The sequence below is a fragment of the Vulpes vulpes genome, chromosome 6 (genome assembly GCF_048418805.1).
Source record: "Vulpes vulpes isolate BD-2025 chromosome 6, VulVul3, whole genome shotgun sequence".
NCBI lineage: Eukaryota > Metazoa > Chordata > Mammalia > Carnivora > Canidae > Vulpes > Vulpes vulpes.
The window spans coordinates 92,381,798-92,402,763 of NC_132785.1; the positions used below are offsets into that span (position 1 = coordinate 92,381,798).

General features: G+C 38.7%; 1 protein-coding gene across 1 annotated transcript in view; it reads right to left on the minus strand.

The window, feature by feature from the left end:
• Positions 1 to 20,966, minus strand: part of ATG14 (autophagy related 14) — a 36,659-nt gene that overhangs the window by 9,180 nt on the left and 6,513 nt on the right. Inside the window, exons 2-9 of the mRNA XM_026000644.2 lie at positions 13,008 to 13,070; positions 11,495 to 11,537; positions 10,716 to 10,797; positions 6,794 to 7,031; positions 3,809 to 4,038; positions 2,116 to 2,233; positions 449 to 539; positions 285 to 370 (exon numbers count right to left, since the gene is read on the minus strand). Coding sequence (XP_025856429.2) covers positions 285 to 370; positions 449 to 539; positions 2,116 to 2,233; positions 3,809 to 4,038; positions 6,794 to 7,031; positions 10,716 to 10,797; positions 11,495 to 11,537; positions 13,008 to 13,070 — 951 coding nt within the window. The remainder of the gene's footprint in view (positions 1 to 284; positions 371 to 448; positions 540 to 2,115; positions 2,234 to 3,808; positions 4,039 to 6,793; positions 7,032 to 10,715; positions 10,798 to 11,494; positions 11,538 to 13,007; positions 13,071 to 20,966) is intronic.

Here is a 20,966-nt window from a genome sequence, read left to right on the forward strand (position 1 = left end):
CCTGGGCTTCAAGGACAGCACAGGCGGCTGCACTCCAGAACATCTGGGTTCTTCTATTTCATTTTAGGTGTTAAAAATGCTCGATGTTAATTATCTGAAAAATTATTATGTAAGGACCATAAAGGTTCAATATGATTAGCCACTCCTTCCTTCTGTGTAAGACATTATTTTTGTCTTTTTCTGGAGTCTGTGGGGGGTGAGGAAGAGGCTCTGCTGACACATACAACTCTACTCAGAAGTACTCATAGCACCACCACTTAGAAAAAAGCAAACGCCATTCTTACCTGCCCAGGTGTTCAGAGTTTGGACTGACCAGGTACATTAGGTTCCTGAGAGTATGCAGTGGTTGTAACTGATCTAAGTTTACATGCTAGAAAAAGCAAAAAACTGATTAATATTTTCAACCATGTAACACATTAAAAATGAGCTCTCAGCATATTTTCCATACCTGAGAAAAGCACAGGTAAAGGATATTTGCATTCAGTTTCTTCACTGCTCGAGTAAATTTCTGTCTGCTGAGATTTTCCCCACAAAATTCACTGGGAAAAAAAACCATACAATTTGTAAAGTTGTATTTTATTTTGAGGAAATTCTATGTTAAAATGTCTGTTTTGAAGAGTGTATTTTGCACCAGTTAAGTATATAACATACCTCACGTCCTTTGTCTCTTTATAAGTTATACTCAACAGAGACTTTCTAAAGATGAACTACTGCTCTCATGATGAGCAACTTCACCACCTCTATAAATATTTTAAAGGCACACATATATCCTCTGACCAAGCAATTCCACTTGTGAAAATTTATTCAACACAAATACTTGCACGCTATTGAAACAAATGTACAAGATTATTCTGTGAAATATAAATAGGGGACTGGTGAGATCCTGGCCCATTTATACAAAGAAACCTCTGTTAACTGTCCACTCTACGCAGAGTGGCAGCTGGAGGCTCACAAAGGCTCTACAAGGCCCACCCAGTTTGCACCTCCACCTTCTCTGCCGCCCTTGCGCTCCCCACAGGACCTTCTCTCTTTGCCCACAGCTTCTCCCTCAGGATCCCACATCATCACACAGCTGTCCGCTCACATATGCAAGCACTTCCCTGCCACTACATTCCCTCTCTTTCACCCTGCTTTAACATCCTGCACAGGATTCAGCAGCAGCTGACATGCTGCTTACTTGTTATCTGTCCCTCTGTCAGAATGAAGTGCCAAGAGGGCAAGGATTATGTTTTCGTCACCACAGTACCCTCTCAGTGCCCAGAAAAGGGCTCAAATATTTGTTAAATACTCAAAAAGCAAGATGCAGAACACCCTAGTATACCTTTTGTGTTTAAAAGGGCAGAAGAGATAGTAATACATATTTACTTGACTTGAAGTTTAAGGATGACTGAACAGAGATAGGAAGGTCTTAGTAGAACTCAGTACACTGTAAACCTTCACATTTTTTTCTAAAGATTTTGTTTTGGGGTGCCTGGATGGCCCAGTCAGTTAAGCATTCAACAAAGGTCATGGTCTCAGGGGCATGAGATCAAGCCATGTGTCAGGTTCCACACTCAGTGCAGAGTCTGCTGAAAAAACTCCCCCTCTCCCCCTGCCCCCTTCAATATGCATGCTTTCTTGTGCTCTCTCTTAAATAAAAATAAATAAATCTCAAAAAAAAAAAAAGACTTTATTTTTAAGTAATGTCTATACACAATGTGGGGCTCAAACTCACAACCCTGAGATCAAAAGCTTCATGCTCTACCGACTGAACCAGCCAGGCATCCCTACATTTTTTTTGAATTTTTAAACCACGTTTTTTATTTTAAAAACTTAAGTATTCAAGTGTTACAATTTACTCAGTTTTTTTTACACATGAGCATACCCTCTAAAGATCCTAGTTTTTCCCACAATTATTTTTCCAAGTAAGAATTCTCTGTGGTCTCCTCAAAGACTTCACGTGCAATTATAAGATAATGAAACAAATTTGCACATTAGGCTTTTGAAATCTCAGTATTTCATAATCATTTTTCTGGCTTAATATTTAAATTCCTGTTTTTGGTTTAATTAGAATAAGAACACAGTAGGAACATGAGATCTATGATAAAGATGACATTGCCACCTTTGGTTACTTGCCTGTTGCACAGCTTTTTGGGAAGATTTATATCAAGTATATGAGACAAAATGTTGACCAGCTGAGTTGCGTAGCACAATGCAGCACTGATCGTGTAAGCAGGGTTACTATGCTCCATGTCTAAAGTATAAAAACAACCGTACACAAACAAATTTAATTTCAACAAAAAATACCAATGAACTTGTATTTTATGATTTATAATTTTATCATCACATTATTGATGGTTATGCTTTGCTCCTTACTAATATACTAATAAAATGTTCATGGCCACAAATTAATGTTTCATTGTTTATGGTTGTTTGTTGGAATGTAACCTAAGCAAATGGGCCTAGACAGACCCAACATAAATGAAATGAAAGTCAGAACCGCTTGGACCTGATAATGTATTATTTATCAGAACAGTAAGTGCCTAACTTCAATGTCACCTCCTCAGAGAGGTCTCACCTGGGCTACGCCTGTCTTGGTGACATCACCTTTGTAGCACCAGTACCCAGCACTGTGCATGACAGAGGGCAGATACTCACTGTGTATTTGGAAAATGACTTAATAAACAATCTTTTCTCCACCAAAGAAAGCTATAGGGGTTTTATAGGGTTTTTCTATCTCCATTTAGGGCTGCTAAAACAAGCTCTTTACAAACTATAAAAATAGGACTCAACCAGTTACATATACTAACTACTGAGGACTTTTTTATATAAATAAGGCAATATTGGCTCCTCAAAAGTAAAATATCTAAAAAATGTTTTCAGTAAATCCACTGATGGATTGAATATAAAACGCAATATACCCACATTACATACAATGAAATATTAATCATAAAAAGAATGAAATGCTAATTCATGCTACAATATGGATGAACCTTGAACATCATGCTATGTAAAAAAAGCCAGACACAAAAGGCCACGCATTGTATGATTCCATTTCTATAAAATATCCAAAATAGACACATCTATAGTTACAGAAAACAAAATTACAGATCCTCCTCAATGTACGATGGGGTTATGTCATGATAAACTCATCATAAACTGGAAATATCCTAAGTGAAAAATACATTTAATGCACCTAAACAACCAAACACCAAAGTTTAGCCTGACCTGCCTTACACAGGCCCAGAACACTGACATTAGCCTACAGTCGGGCAAAATCATCTAATGCAAAGCCTATTTATAATGAAGTGTTGAATACCTCATGCCACGTCTTGAATACTATACTGAAAGTGAAACACAGAACAGTTATCAGTGTATCTACAGGCTGTGGACCCTCAGGACCACGGAGCTGCCTAGGAGCCACAGTGCCCAGAACCCTGAGAGTATGCATGGCAGACCACTAGCCCAGGAAAAGATGCAAATTCAAAATTCAAAGCATGGTTTCTATTGAATGTGTACTGCTTTTGTATCATCATAGTCAAAAAATTGTAAGTTGAACAATCACAAGTTGGGATCATCTGTAGGGGATGCCATGACATGGGAGGAGAGGGGACAGGGGAATGACATCTTTGTGCCCTGGAGTTCCCTTTTGGGGTGATGCAGGAGCTCTGGAACTCAACAGAGCTGGTCACTGCACAACACTGTCAATCTATTAATGCCTCTAAACTGTTCACTTTAAAACTGTCATCCTGTTATGTAAAATTTTACCTCAATTTTTAAAAAAAAAAACACATAATTAAGAGTTTTCAAAGACTATTTTGATTCTCACCAGGCCCCTGTGTGGTTTTCTTCTCTTCTACCCAATTGTAGTAGGCAGAGTAGTCCCCATTGTTGGGAAGGCTAATCCAAGGCCCTGTAATGCTAATGCTGGTATCCCCATTGTGATCATCACAGACCCATCTCCCAGAGAGGTAAGTCGTCCTCCGGGCCTCGGCAAGCTTGCTCACGGTGCTGGAGGTCATGGCACTGTCACTCTCTGAGGACACATCTGCGGGATCTCTAGAAATCAGAACATACATCCAGATTTCAAGGGAGGTTTTAAAGAGCATGCAGGATACTTGCCTATCTGTAGAATACAGAGAGATGCACACACAAGGGCAGGAATTTAACTGGAATATACAGAGGCAAGTACTTCTATCAGAGATGAGCTCAAACCAGCTGTGGCACAGATATCCACACCAATGTGAGGAAGATGGCACCATGAGTGGGACCTCAAGGATCAGGTCTCAAAGCCCCTTATTACATGCTTAAAGGTTTTTAAGGACCCCAAACAGCTTTTGTGTATGTGTGTTGTATCTATTGATATTTACTTGTTTTAGAAATCTGAGAAAATTTTAAATTCATTTAGAAATGATAAACCTATTACATGTTAACATAGCATATTTTTATGGAAAAAAATCTATACTTTTCAAAACAAGAAAATTAGTGAAGAGTGGCACTGTTTGTTGACCAGCTTACATACAGAGCAAAACACAGACTTTTCAAAATCTCTTTAATACCCAAGTCTTGCAGTTGTTCTTTCAATAAAAATAGTGTCCCATGGAAAATACCAAGTAGTTCAACTTGCAACTCACTCAAGTGCTTTTTCTTAAGCCAACCATGGCACTTCAGTATGGAGGAAAAGAGCTTCCTGCATATTTCCCATTTCATCATATGGTATATTAAAAAGATGTCTACACAAGAATCAAGACTTAATAAAACTTAAATAAAAATAAAACTTCTGGGATGCCTGGGTGGCTCAGTGGGTGAGCATCTGCCTTTGGCTCAGGGCATGATCCCGGGTCCAGGATCGATTCCCACATCAGGCATCCTGCGAGGAGCCTGCTACTGCCTCTGTTTCTACCTCTCTTCTACTTCTCTCTCTCTCTCATGAATAAATAAAATCTTAAAAAAAAAAAAAAAAATATATATATATATATATAATTTCTATTGATTCATCAAGAGCATCCTTGACGTGAAACGCTTTTTTCTAAAAACAAACAAACAAACAAACAAAAAAAAAACAAACCATGCAAGTATGTGGGAGAATACAATGACCAGTACATAGTTGGTGACACAGCTTAGGAGTCTGTCAAGGCACCAGTTTTTACCTATGATGGCTTCTGAAGCACAGTGCAAATGTCTAGGCAGTGAAAAAGGGAAAGCGTTACTAGAGAAAGTGTAGAAATAGTTCTGACAGCACAGACACCTCAGAGGATCTCAGCTGACCACGGTTTGAGAACTGCTGGCCAGGGGAGTGGAGAGGACAGGAAGTCAGAGTGGGCGCAAAGAGCATAGCGCATCTGTGGGGCAGAGAGGCTCTGTGTGGTCCAGTGGTGGCTGCAACCAGGAAAGTGCTAGGGGCTGGTGTCAGAAAAATTTAGGTGGGAAACAGTCAGACTGGGAAGGGCCTCTGTATTACACCGAGTTTAGGTTGTTCTCTCAACCCTGTCTCCTTCCGCCACAGTGGCCTGTGAGGTAATGCCCCCCGGCTGTGACGGGCAAGACAGGGCAGGGGAGCTACTGCCAGTTCCACGATGTACCTCTACTTCTTCTTTCTTCCATTTAAACTTTTCTCCATGTTTTCTCTTCTACAACTTTGTATTCAATTGTCAATCTCCTCAAATCTGGGACAGTGTTTGTGCTTACTGTAATGTCTTTTAACATTGCTATATGGGTCCCTCAGAATCTAATTTAGCCCTGGGACACCTGGCTAGCTCAGCTGGAAGAACAGGTGACTCTTGATCTTGGGGTCAGGGGTTTGAGCCCCACGTTTGGTGTAGAGATCACCAAAAGAATAAAATAATCTTAAAAAAAATCTATTTTAGCATATTTGTTTTATTAGCTTTTCCCTCCCCAAAGGCCTGGTTGTCTGTTAACACCAGTTTTCAGATAATCCAACTTCTCCCCACTGACCCAAAAGGCTACCCTAGAATCTATTTCTGAGCTTTCTATTCTGCTCTATTTTGAATCTGCCTTTTTATTTTTATATTTGCCAACCATTACTAATGAAAAATTATTTAGTAAAAGTCAGAGAGCAGGATTTCAAGCCAGAAGGAATAATCAGACCTTTAGGCTTTTAGGAAGTTCACTCTGGCAGCAGCCAAAGGACACAGTGAAGTAGAGGTAGCAAAGAACAGTAATAATCCTCACTATTAACGGTCCACTGACCATCCAGGGAAGGATGCTGGAAAGTGACAGCAACCAAAAAAGACAGGAAAATCTTCAACTGGAATAGCCTGATGGTTAGTGAGAAAGCAAAGAAATTCCTCAGTAGCAGTTTTTAAACCCCATCAAACACTGTCTGGGGGTAGTTAAAAAAAAAAAAAAAGATATTACTAGATGGATTGCGGGGCTGAAGGAGTGTCCTCTGGAACTTGTATTTGCCAAAAGCTCCTGAGTGACTGTAATGAGCATCCAGGTGGGGAACCACTGTCTTGTCCATCTGATGACTCCTGAGGGTATCCATGTGCTAGAGCCTAAGACTAAACTCAGTCTCCCGTGCTTGGCAGTGGTCAGTTACCAGGAAAAGGCTAAGCAAACAGATCAGTCAACAAGCGAGGGCCTCACTTCTTTGAGGGCCACCGCCCTTCATCTTGGCTGCCTCCCCAGTTTTGTAGCATGTACTGTTTGCTGAAGCAGATAAGACTTCACTTTCATTACTGGGAAAGCCAATGACCCCAGAATGAACCCAATAAATGAGGTACTGCCATATTTGAAAAATACTTGATCTTTGGAACTTGATCTATTCCTAGAGTCAAAAGACTCACTGTACCTCACACTAGTCTTTACTTCCTCGATTGGAAAAATGACAGAGGTTAGCTCCAATATATAAGATCGCCGAAGATTGGCCAGACGCTCATAATGACTTCTTAAGTCAATGGTTTTTTTTTCTACCAGGTCACCAAGTTTGCGATTGTGCCTCTGAATCTTCTCCTTTTTCTCTTGATGCCGCTGTGCTCGAGTATAAAGCTTCTGATTTTTTTCCTTGGTTTTGAGAAGGCCTTCAGAATCTGAAATAAATCATACCCAACAATTATTTCTACAAATAGTCCCTGGGGACTGCATAACCCACAAGTATAAGCATCTTCCTGCAGTTTAAACTGAAAGCAAAACCTCAAACAGGTTAACTAGATAATGTTCACTAAGTGAAACTGAAAGTCCAGCTTCAGTAAATAAAGTGGACCACTACTAAAAAAGACTCTAGGTCTCCATCTGTAGTCATCATTTGTAACAATCACTCAACAACTATCAAGTTTATGTTTAAGCCAGAAACTACCTGACTTACGGTAAGCACTGAAGAAAACCATGGTGGGCAGAAAATATAAATAATCCAAATCTGAAAAACTTACTGGCTATCTGATTTTCCTTAGAAACCTCTTACATGTGCTTCGGGTTCCATTCAGAGACCCAAGGATAAGCTCACGACAGGTGCTCATGCAGCAAAAAAATAGACCAAGGGCTCTGAAAAGTTACAGTGGAGTGCAGCGGCACCCAGCAGGGTAGGAGCACCTACTGTATGCTAGCTTTTGAAGCACTACAGGGGCAACCAAGAAAGGAGAGAGATGCTCATCTTGTCTGACATGTGTTCTTTTCAAGGAGCCCCTTGAAGTTCTGGATCAAGACCTGCTAGGGTGTTAGGTTGTAGCTCAATTCCTCTAGGGTGGCAAAAATGAATTGCAAAATTTCAGACAGACTTCCAGAAGCAACTTAGGGAAGGCTCAGACAAGTTCAAAATCAAGCTCATTATTTTCCCACAAAAGCCTCATCTTGATACTAGGTTCTCTACTTAATGATTATTTTTGATCTGTCCACAGCCTAAATCAGTCCCCTGCTGGTCAATTCCATGGCTGACCTACTATTTCTTAGACCTAAGGTTTTCTTTTTTCATTCCCACTGTTACAATCTTCTTAACTCTCCCCCAAATCCCACCTCCAGCTCAGCTCCACTCTAGGTCTTCACCTGCCCAGTCTTCAGCAGCAGTAACTGGTGCCCAGCGGTTCTCCACTAATGGACCCACACTCCCCTCCTCGGTCTTGAGGCCACCCAAACACTGGCACATATTCTACAGTTCTCTTCTGCACCCCTTCACTCCAGCCTCATTCACTTAGTAGACACTCCAACCTTCTTCCACAAAGTGGAACTATTTACGTGAATGCATGCATGGATGGATGGATACTGGATCCCTTTCTGATGTCCTCTACAGATCCTATTCAGATTAATTTATCTAGGGACACTATTAGCTTCTAACTCTTCAAATGTTCAAATTTTTCACATTCATTCAGGCCCCCTTCCATAAGTGCTCCCCAGACCTCTTGCTCTTCAGCCTATGGCAATGTTTATATGGTACATAGCATAGTTCCTTACATCAGGTCCAACCAAAGCCTGTTGTCCTGACTAGAATGTAACAAGCAACTGAAAAATTGCTTCATTGGTGGGCCTCCTCGTGAGGACCCCTGAACCTGGATATTTTGCTGTAGGCATAAGGTTTCTTCCAGTTTTATTTCCCTTCACTTGCACATTCTCTCTATTGTTCCTGCTCAGTGCAAATGTTCTGTTTCAGTTGTTGGTTCCATCACACTTACTTTCCAGCAAGTGCCTTCATTCTCATCACTACTGAGTTCTTCACAAGTGCTCAGATGAATGTTTAGCGATGGTCCACAGCCATATGGCAATCAGATATTTTAAGAACTGTTTCCAACTTAATATCATGACCCTTCACAGGAGGCAGGAGATCACTAGTCACCTAATCTGCACTAGTCCAGACTCAGCACTCAAGAATTTAATGTGTCCTCCTCTCCGTGCCATCTCCCCCTAGACATAAAAATGCTTTGATGCTATTTCTGTCATCTACTGTTGCTTGTCTGGATAAGTAACTTTATAGCACAGATCAACCTAACCTTAAAAGTTCATAAATCTGACTTCCCTATCTATAGCCACATAACAGATCTGTATTATTGTCTATCATGGCACATAAAACCGAAAGATTCTGGAGAAATATTCATCAGGCTCTACAGTTTATAATTAATAACCTTTTCTGAATATATATGATATTTTAATAACAAAATTAAAAAAAATACTATTTACTGGGTAACAAGCTCTTCATCTATAGACTTGAGACCATGCATACTTTCTGGAATCCATTAACTCCCTTAAAATTGTTTGCAAAATTTTTGAGACTTGTCTAAAGGGTGGCAATGAGGCTCCATTTCTGTTCTAAAGAGCAGTGGTTCCCAACCCTGGTAGGTCATCAGTACCACCCAGAATACTGCTACTCAAAGTGTGGCCTATGGATCTGGGCCCATCAGTAAACTTGCACCAGACAAGATAAGTACAGAAATACAGAGTGAGTTTAGCAACATTTTTCTTTGGCGTGGTAATATAATGCTGCCATGAAATCCAAGTGTGCAATATTTTTTCTAGTATTTTATTGTATTTTACAAAAGTACCGGTATCAGTTTAGATTAGAAATCAGAGGAGGGGGCAAAAAAGGTCTTTTACTACAGACAGTTTACGAACCACTGACCCAGTCCCCACACGTGATTTTTATTTCCTAGGTCCAAGGTGGGTCCCAGGATTTTCTCTCTAGATTTTATAAAGGTCACCAGATGACTCTGAAGATTTGCTAAAAATGGAATGCAATGTTATAGGGCCCACTGCTTTAGTACCACATCTTTTCGTGGTGGTTGTTTCATTTGGGGGAATTAGGAATCTCTTAAGATCAGATGATCAAAGTTTTAAACTTGCTCATCAGGGAAATGCACAAACTCAGTAAATCCTACAATTTTAAGAGGCTCACAGACAACTGGTGCAAACCTCTGGTGTGAACATCAATGGAGGATGTGGAAAGAGGGTGAACCAATGTCCTACACTGCTTCTGAACCAGAGCCTCTGGAGCTGCATGCAAAGCTCAGTGGATTATCAGCTGTCTATACTGAGTACCTCTTCACTATGTTGCTGCCTTCCTCTCTAGCTTATTAATCTTGTGAAACTCCACAGGAGCACTTTATTAGGACAAACATTTTCAAAGGAAGCTTTTGCTCTATTACGTACCACTATAAAATACTTGCTTCTGAAAGCAACAAGCAGACAAGAAAGGGATTCATAAGGTATGACGGTGACTCACTCTTAACTTTAAACAATGATCTTCAGAAATACATGGAATATGTCTAAGGATATAGGATTTCTAAGAAGATTCACCCTAATTTTGACAACCATCTATGATGAAGGATGACGTATATAACTATAATGTAAGAATAATACAGATTAAAATGTGTGTGAGACTCACTAATGGAGAAAAAGCCAATATTTTGTGCTTATGGAGTGAACTAATAATTATAACTGAGTACAACAAGCTTCCTGTTAGTGAAAGCAGATGGGAACTATGTATTCCTTAACATTTTTAATTGAGAAAAGTAGTTTATTCAAAGGTCATTATATTTGTGTGTGTGTGTGTATATATATATACCCGTGTGTGTGTGTTATGTAAAAAATATGTATTTGGAAAAACATATACAATATGTTTTTCCAAATCCATATACAAATGTTTTACAAGAGGAGGAAGGCAAGAAATAAACCTTTCCAGGCTGTTGTTGCCTTCCCACCCCTTCTCTCTTTCTGTTTTGCTAACTTATTAATCCAATGAAATTCCACACTAGCTCTTTATTAGGTCTAGAAAAGGGGGACAAATTACTTACTTATTTTCATTTCTTCATTTCCTTTACATATTGTTTGTTTCAGCTGTTCAATCCTCATCTTGCAGGACATTATTTTCCATCGCTGAAAAAAACAAAGTATGCAATAAATATCACAAATGTTGATCTCCTATGATTAATATGATTATCTATCTAGGATCACTATTATTTTGAGGTATATCTTAGAAAACATAATTAAGAAAACATAATGACCAACATAATTGTATTTATTATAACTTTTGTGACTAACTATGGTAGGTTACAAGAAATAAAAAGTGTTATTCTGGTTCAATGCTGAAGCTGGTAGGAGATTAAGATAGAGGGAAAGAAATTCACAGTTCTTTCATGTGTTAATGAGGAGAAAAATGGTGAAGGATATTTTCTTAATCTGCTCTGTCCGATATACAGCTAGTGATCACATGTGGCAATTTAAAAGTCATTTGAAATTACATAAAAATCAGTTCCTATTCAATATCACCCACGTCCAGTTTTCAACACATGTAGCTAATGGTTACCATGCTGGTGAGTGTAGACATAAAACATCTGCAACACTACAGAAAGTTCTACTACTGCACTGCTCTAAACTCTTCATGCTATTTACTGAGGAGACCATTAACATCAGTGGATTATCTCACTAATACAATAAGCAATTATTACTTGCAAAATAATAAAAACTATAAGAAAATCTGAAGTTTTTCTCCCCCAATGTGAATAAAGGATCAGTAAAAATAAAACCTGGTAGTCAGTTAAAAAGTATAATTTAAATACTTCTTACAGCTTACCAACTGATCTGTTATCCATCTTCCTTCCACAGCTTTTAACACTCTGCACAGAGAAAAGACAATTAATAAATTTTGTGAAACTCAAAAATGTAAAAGCAACATCTTTTAAAAGTAAATTCTTAAGAATGGCTGGAAATACCAAACTAAGATTCAAGCATTTAAAAATGTTTTCCAGCGGCGCCTGGCCAGCTCAGTCACTGGAGCATGTGACTCTTGATCTTGGGGTTGTGAGTCTGAGCCCCACTCTGGGAGAGATTACTTAAAAACAAAATCTCTAAAAAATAAAAATGGTTTCCAAATTTCCCATTCTTTATTTTTCCCAACATTTCCTTCTTTTTTTTTTTTTTTTTTTTTTTTTTATGATAGTCACAGAGAGAGAGAAAGGCAGAGACACAGGCAGAGGGAGAAGCAGGCTCCATGCACCGGGAGCCCGACGTGGGATTCGATCCCGGGTCTCCAGGATCGCGCCCTGGGCCAAAGGCAGGCGCCAAACCGCTGCGCCACCCAGGGATCCCCCAACATTTCCTTCTTTTTGCACTTCTAATACTTCCCAGAATCTTTCTGTAAACATTCACAATTTCCAATAACAGCCAGAGACTTTGTCTGAAGTCGTAAGATTTAAGTCAATAATGAAGTCAATAAGTCAATCTTAAGTCAATAATTTCCATCAGTCATTATTGCTAATAATAACTTACAAGAGAATTAATAATCTAAAATGCAATGCTTAGTTCCCAAAGAAATGGCACACAAGCAGGCATCGTTAAAAAAAAAAAACTGTTCTATGGAGTGAAGTACTCTATGGGAGAAATAAAAGTTTCTGTGATTGAGTATGTTAGAGAAATAACTTAAATAAATCTAAGCAGGTTCCTGTAATGCAGGGCACTTCAGAAGATTTAATCTGCTCATAAATGATGCACCTGGGGTGCATCTGGAGAATAGTGACTGGGTCAATTTGGGACAGAAGATTCTACAGGATGATTCTCAAACCCAGAGGGTGAGATTCATCACAGTGCTTGCTAATTCATCACTCAGATTCCAGGGCTCCCCCCCTACCCAGGCCTAGAGTTAGAGTATTTGTGGATACATTCTAAGAATCTGCATTTTTAACTATTAACTTAGGTAATGAATTCTGATGTAGATGATATACAGACCACACTGCAAAAATGCTGATCCAAAAAAAAGGTAAATGGAAGATGGATGTTCTACAGGAACCACCACTTATTTGCCTATTCTGGACCCACTTGCTGCATATCCATTATCAGGGCCAGGGAGGGGTGTGATTCATTGCTCTAGTCATTGAGTATCTGCACTGAGTCTGATCTCAGTATTTTCTAGGACCTTGATAATCTCTCCTATTTTGTTTCTCTCAGATGCACTGCTCTTTTCCACACTTTGAGAATGAATCCTAAATTCAACAAGTCAGCAATCCATATATCCGCATACCACAGCACTGAATTAAACCACATGGTGACAAGAGAACTTCCACACATGGAAAAGCAAAAGGGAAACTCACTCTTTTTGATATTCCTCTTGCTTGCTCTTAAGTTGGCTTAACCTTTCTTTCTTATCTATAAACCTGTAAGAAAAAGATGTAACGTATTATTTAAATGTTCATTTTTTTCAGTTCAGTGAGATTATGCAAATTGCTAAGAGCCAATCATTTTCTCTGGAGATGTCACAGTCCTGAGAAGTAAATACGCAAGGCGGGTGCGCACATAGCTGCTTACCCCATTTGCTCATTTTAAAACTAAGTTCAAATTCTCATCTTTAAAATTCTTTCATGGGTTTACAGGCGTCTGGCTGGCTCAATCAGTGAAATTCTTCCACGGGTTTATAAAATGTATCTAGAACTAACCTCCACCTCAGATTAAATTATCTTCCAAAACAGGCACATCAGAGCACTACAGTGAATGTGAATTCAAGAAAACTGAGGCTTCTAACATAAACATGATTTTAATTATTTAGCTTAATTCAATCCTGCTCTCACCTATATGTAAATTGGTTACTTATAATTTTTATTTTCCATTTAAAAATTATTTTTATTTATTTTTAAAGATATTATCTATTCATTCATGAGAGACACAGAGAGAAAGGCAGAGACACAGGCAGAGGGAGAAGCAGGCTCCATGCAGGGAGCCCGACATGGGACTCGATCCCGGGACTCTAGGATCACGCCCTGAGCCAAAGGCAGAGGCTCAACCGCTGAGCCACCCAGGCGTCCCAGTTACTTATAATTTTTAAATTACATTTTTTTTCTTACTAATTTTACTGCTAGTCTGTTATGGGCTAACAAGTTACTTAGTACAAGTTATCAAAAGGAAGGAATAGGGACACCTGGGTGGCTCAGTCGTTTAGAGCCTGCGTTCGGCCCAGGGCATGATCCTGGAGTCCCGGGACCAAGTCCCATGTCGGGCTCCTTGCACGGAGCCTGCTTCTCCCTCTGCCTATGTCTCTGTCTGTGTGTCTCTCATGAATAAATAAATAAAATCTTTTAAAAAGAAAAAAAACAAAAGCAAGGAATATCTCATTGCAACTTATTTTCTCTACAGTCTTCTCCCCTTATCCTTTTCTTCCTGCTACCTTATTTGGGGTTTAGTCTGATTTTTTTTTTCTTTGCATAGTTTAAGGTAGAAACTTAGATCATCTATTTTAACCTCCCTCTTTTAAATATAATCATATAAAGTTATAAATTTCCCCCCAAGTGTTGTGTTAGCTACACTCTAAAATGTTTGATAGGGGGGATGACTGGGTGGCTCAGCAGTTGAGCATCTGCCTTTAGCCCAGGGTGTGATCCCGGAGTTCCGGGATAGAGTCTCATATCAGGCTCGCTGCAGGGAGCCTGCCTCTCCCTCTGCCTGTGTCTCTGCCTTGGTCTCTCATGAATGAATAAATAAAATCTTTAAAAAATAAAAATAAAATAAATGTTTGATAGGGTATATTTTCATATCATTTAGTTTGGAATTCTGAATTTCCATAAATTTCCTCCCTTTAAGTTATTTAGAAGTATACTGCTTAATTTCCAGATATATGGGCTTTTCTAGGTAACTTATTGTTAATTGTTTTCTACTTTCTCATGTGGTCACGGAATATACTCTATGAGTATATAATCTTTTGATTAGGGAGCATCTTACAGCCCTGCATCTGGTATGCCCTCGTGAAAAGTTCCCTGTGCACCTGAAAGAATTTATATATTCTGCAGCCACTGGGTAAAGTGTTCTATAAATGTCAACCAGCTGAAGGGGATTAAAGTGACATTCAGATCTTCTAGATCTGTGCTATTCACTGAGATAAGCCACCATGTGCTACTGAGTACCTAAAATGTGGCTTGTTGCTTAATAAGGATCTGGTAAGGAAAATTCTATGACTAACATCATGCAATTGACTTTTAAACAACTAACAGTAGCTCACTGTTAAAAAAAAAAAAAAACCGATAATGCCATATGCTATAGTAACATAGTATGGAGTCCAAGATTAGGCTTTTGGCTGTCTCTCAAATTCCTAGCCTAAATGAAAACAAGAGAGTACTAATAGCCCCAGAAATATCTTTCTTAAAATGGTCCAGACTAATAGGAGTCTCTCTAAAATATCATTTCTAAAATCCCATGTTTGAAACATATCCAAAGATACCTACTTCAAAATGGTAGGATGAATGAATAAGGAAGATGTAGTAAATACACATGATGGAATATTACCCAGGAAAGAAGAATGAGACTTTGCCATTTGGGGCAACATGGATAGACCCAGAGAGTATTATGCTAAGTGAAGTCAGTCAGAGAAAGACAATATACCGTATGTTTCAGTTATATGTAGAATCTAAAAAACAAAACAAACAAGAAAATATACGAATACAGATAATTGGCAGTTGCCTCAGGGCAAGTGGGGGAGGGGAGTGCAAAACAGATAAAAGAGATCTATTTATTTATTTAAAGATTTTATTTATTTATTCATAAAGACAGAGAGAGAGAGGCAGAGACACAGGCAGAGGGAAAAGCAGGCTCCATGCAGAGAGCCCGACGTGGGACTCGATCCAGGGTCTCCAGGATCACGCCCTGGGCTGCAGGCGGCGCCAAACCGCTGCACCACCGGGGCTACCTGCCCCCCCTCCCCCGATAAAAGAGATTTAGAGGGAAACTTCCAGTTATGAAGTAAATAAGTCAGAGATGAAAAGCATAGGGAATATAGTCAATAATATTGTAATAACATTGTATGGTGTGACAGATACTGACTACACTTACTGTGGTGAGCCCTGAATAAAGTATAGATGTGCTGAATTGATATGTTGTACAGTACACCCTAAATTAATATAACATTGTAAATTAATTATACCTCAATTTTAAAAAGAGAAAAAAAATGGCAAGCATATTCTAATTGTGACCCCTTAATAGGCAGTCACTGAAAATGTATAATGTTAAACAAACAAGCAAATCAAGTAATATACTTGTGTGACTAAATTGAAATTAGATTAAAAATTCAGTTCCTCAGCTGTACTACCCACGCTTCCATAGCCATATAAGGCTGGTATCTTACTGGACAGTGGAGATACACAGTATCACTGCAAAAAGTTATACCAAGTAACACTGCAATGGACAGTAAGGTAGTAACTGCATGAAACAGTAAAACAACACTCAGAAACCAATATGGAATTTAGACAAAACTCATAGATTCATCAATTAATTTAACAGGCATTTACCTGTGTCTGCAACTTACAGCAAAGCATCTTCCTGAATATTAAGAAATCTAATTACATATTCTGCAGCTATGTATTCTTTGATATATTGTTATATGCTTCCATTTCCATGTATCAGAAATGAGAAACTAATGTGGTATTTATTTCTCTACTTTACTGAGGTAATATGGTGATTCATGTACTGATAACCTGAAGGAAATGAACTCACAAGACTCATCAAACCAGGCAAACAAAGGCTGATATGAAGGATAAAATCTTGCTCTTAGAGCTTATAAAAGTTGTCCTTTCAGATTTATCATAGAAATGCCACTTTCCACTAAAACAAATTGGGATGACAAACAACCCTGTCCAGCTTTATATTGAGCTGGTTCTCTTGGGCTTCATTAAAAACAAATTTAAAGTGTAAATATACAGGTGCCAGCAGGAATAATAAACAAAAGGTAACGATTCCTACTGTATCAAACACTTTGTGAGTAATGTTATTCTTCAGGAAGGAAATTAAAAATAGGTGGTGTTAAAACTAAACAGTGGATGAGATCAAGGAATGTGGCTGGGTCAGCATTTCCACTGCTCATCTGCACACTCATCCATTCTCTGCATTCTCCGTCCCACCACTCATGGGAAGATAAATTCATTCTACAATTCTGTACTTTCTCAATATGGTTTTTAAAAAATAGATTAATACAGTCATCATATTCAAACTAGATTTTTAAAAAAGATTCATTCATTTGAGAGAGAGCAATGGGGCAGAGGGAGAAATAGCCTCCTCCCTGAACAGGGAGGATCGATCAAAGTGGGGCTCGATCTTGGGACCCAGAAATCATGACCTGAGCCAAAGGCAGACATTTAACCAACTGAGCCACCCAGGTGCCCCCAAACTAATTTAAAGATACATATTTTACCAAAAAAAGTGGGGTTTATCACATAAAATATCGTGTTGTTTTCCATGTCAGAACATACAAACTAACTTCATTCTTTAATACACAGAATTTCAGTGAATAGACATCCTATAATTTATTTATAGGATGAACTCCTACTGATGAGCACTGGCATCATTTCCAAATTTTCACTATTACCAGTAGTGTTTTAAGTGAATGCCCTAGTGCACAAATCCTTTTTTTTTTTTTTTTAAGATTATATTTATTTATTCATGAGAGACACACACAGGAGAGAGAGAGGCAGAGACAGGCAGAGGGAGAAGCAGGCTCCATGCAGGGAGTCCGACGTGGGACTAGATCCCAGGTCTCCAGGATCAGGCCCTGGGCTGAAGGCGGCGCTAAACCGCTGAGCCACCCGGGCTGCCCCTAGTGCAAAAATCTTTAAAAGCTTTTAGGTTTCTCAGAAATTCCTACACAGTAAACTGCTGGGTCAAATATTTACACGCAAAATTCTGGCAGTTATCCTTAAATTTCCTCAGAATCATTTATGTAATTCACAACCTCACCAACAATGAGGAACAGTATCTGTTTTATCTATCTCCAAAAACTTTAATCTTGGCTAAACTGATCGGACTCCCACCTCTTGCTCCCAGAGATCATAATCCATTTATTTGCCTTTCTTTATTTCACTATTAGAAATGTTGAACGCCTTTTCCTATCTTACTGGTTACTTACTTTTTTTTTTTTTTTTTTTAGATTTTATAAATTTATTCATGAGAGACACACACAGAGGGAGAGACACAGGCAGAGGGAGAACCAGGCTCCTCATGGGGAGGCTGATGCAGAACTCAATCCCAGGGTCCTGGGATCACAACCTGAGCCAAAGGCAGAAGCTCAACCACTGAGCCACCCAGGTGCCCTGGCTACTTATTTCTTTTGTTGTTCTCCTATGTCTTTTGTTCATTTTTCTATAGCTTTTTCAAAGATAATTAGGGAAATGAGTGATTTTTCTTTCCAAAACCTTGAAATTATTTTTTCTCAATTTGCTTTCTGATTAATGTGTTTCTGTCCTACAGAACTTTCCAAACCTTTAAGCAAATACATTCAGCAATTCTTTTGTTGCTGTCAAATGACTCAGTTTTGTGTTTTTTTTTAAGATTTCATTTTTTTTAAGATTTTATTTATTTATTCGAGAGAGAGGGAGAGAGGGGCAGGCAGAGACACAGGCAGAGGGAGAAGCAGGCTCCATGCAGGGAGCCCGATGTGGGACTTGATCCTCGGACCCCAGGACCACATCCTGGGCCAAAGGCAGGCGCTAAACTGCTGAGCCACCCAGGGATCCCCAGTTTTGTGTTGTTTTTTGAAAGGAATCCGCCAGTGAACCAGTACCAAGCACCAGGGCTTTTACAACATTATTTGTTATATTTTCTATCCCAATTTAAAAATGCCTTGTATATTATTTACCAAATTCCTCCATACTTAGTGTTATTTCCCTTAAAAAGTACTTTCTTAAATGGATTCTGTCTCCTAAATTCTCTCATATTTTTGCAACTATGATTTTTTTCCCCATTAAAAAAAATGTACTGTCTTAAACTGACTTTTAAACAGTCCGCCTTCAATAGAGCCTGAGGAGAATAAGGGGGCTGTGGTCACACAACACCTGAGATGGGGGTGGGGGGGTGACCAGCATGGGCACACAGCCCAGCTCAGGGTGTCATACCTATCTGGGCTAACTTGGGGATGGGTTAGAGCTGGCTCTAAGAGAAGGAAGGCAATACAGGCAGACGGAATTCTGCTGTTTCACAAGGCAAAGGACTAATTTGTCCTGGATGAAAGCATTTCAAAACAGCAGGTGAGATAACAGGGTTAGGAGTGTGCTGCTGATGAGGCATTAGTTAGGAGTGTGAGCCCTGTCTCTCCATGTTGTTCCAAGGCCACAGACAATTACGGACAACTGAGTGGATCTATCCACAAATTGGACTATTCATACAAATCTACTCCATACCACCAGAAAAACAGCACCAGGGTGTGTGCTCTAGCAGAGATCCATATTATTAATTCTAGGTAATAATTAGCATCCTCATAACATCCACAACTTGTGTACTATGCCCTAAGCATGCCCTTCACTAAAATAACTAATCCCTCTATCTGCCCGCCCAGTCCTTGTCCTCATCCTAGGAATGTAAATTTACTTTATGCCTAAGAATATAGCAATGGAAAAGTCTGAGAAAAACACTAATGAATTTTAAGAAAAGCAATATATATATATATATATATATATATATATATATATATATATATATAATAACCTTTCAAATATGAAGTTGAGAGCCCTTAAGAATATTAAACCCTTCAAACCAGTAATTGCAGTTCAAAGAAAGAGATCAGAGAAGAAGCAAAAGATTTATGTTTAAAGGCACCAATCACGAAATCATAATAGCAAAAGTTGGAAACTTTAATGTTCAATAGGAGAATGATTTATCAAGTGATATATTACTGCCATGCAGGACATTATAATACTTTTGAAGACATGAGCATGTGTTTATGAGATGCTGGCTTAAAAAAAAAGGTCCAACACAAAATGTACACACCATATGATTCCAAATGAAAAACGTTATTTATAAGCGCGTGCGCGCGCGCGCGCGCGCACACACACACACACACACACACACACACAAACACACACTCACACAAAGCAATAGGCCAGAAGGAAATAAAACAAATTATTAGCAGAGCTGTGAGAATGTGGGTAAAATCTGTTTCCTTCTTTAGGTACTTCTGTACTTTAGAAGTTTTCTACAATAATCACATGTACACCTACAATAAGAAAAAAAAAAGATACCAATCAATCAAAAGGGGAAATGAGCACTAATAGTTTTTAGATTGGTGGTGGAGAAGATTCCCCATCTCTGATCTGGGTACGAGTTTGTTAGAAAAATTAATGAAAATTTCTGGCTCTAGAAATAAGGCAGTGAGGCTTCCCAGACAAAAGTCAGAGCACATTTTCCTTACATAAGTTAACTAAATATTTCTTGAATTAAGATACTAACATGGTAAGAATTCTTAGTCATCAAATTTTTCTTCCTTGAAGTTTTTAGGTATACGGGGTATGATATTTATGGACAAATGCAATATGGGAAAAAAAAAACATGATTCTTATCAGAATGGCTCTTTTATGTTAGAATATTGGGAATATGAGAAAATATGGTAAAAATATACTCTACTGGCAGGAATGAAGGTTAAGTCATTAAAAGAAAATAGAAACAAAGCACTGTTTAGTGTCCTTACTTGTAAAACAAAAATAAGACTTATCCTATTTGGTTACGAGGATTAAATAAGATAAATGCAAGCATAAGGCAACTTAGCATAAATATACACAAGTTTAATGTTTTCTTCATTGCAATGAGTGATTCTGTACTTAATCTTACTAATATATTAAATTCAACTACATATAAAAATACAGTTCAGATCTGGGAGTTTAAGAATTAGTATAGGCGAGGAATAAGATACAAGTACTCTGAATTTCCTCATATTAAAAATAGGTTAATAACTCATGGGTTTGTGGTAGAGAACAAATGAGATATTAAATGTGAAAGCCGGGGATCCCTGGGTGGTGCAGCGGTTTGGCGCCTGCCTTTGGCCCAGGGCACGATCCTGGAGACCCGGGATCGAATCCCACGTCGGGCTCCCGGTGCATGGAGCCTGCTTCTCCCTCTGCCTGTGTGTCTGCCTCTCTCTCTCTCTCTCTGTGACTATCATAAATAAATAAAAATTAAAAAAAAAATTTAAAAAGCTTTGAAATGAATGGTCACTTTGATATTAAAAAAATAATAATAATAAATGTGAAAGCCTTTTATAAATTCCAAAAGGCACAATGATAAGAGTAGCCATTGATACTGATGGAAAA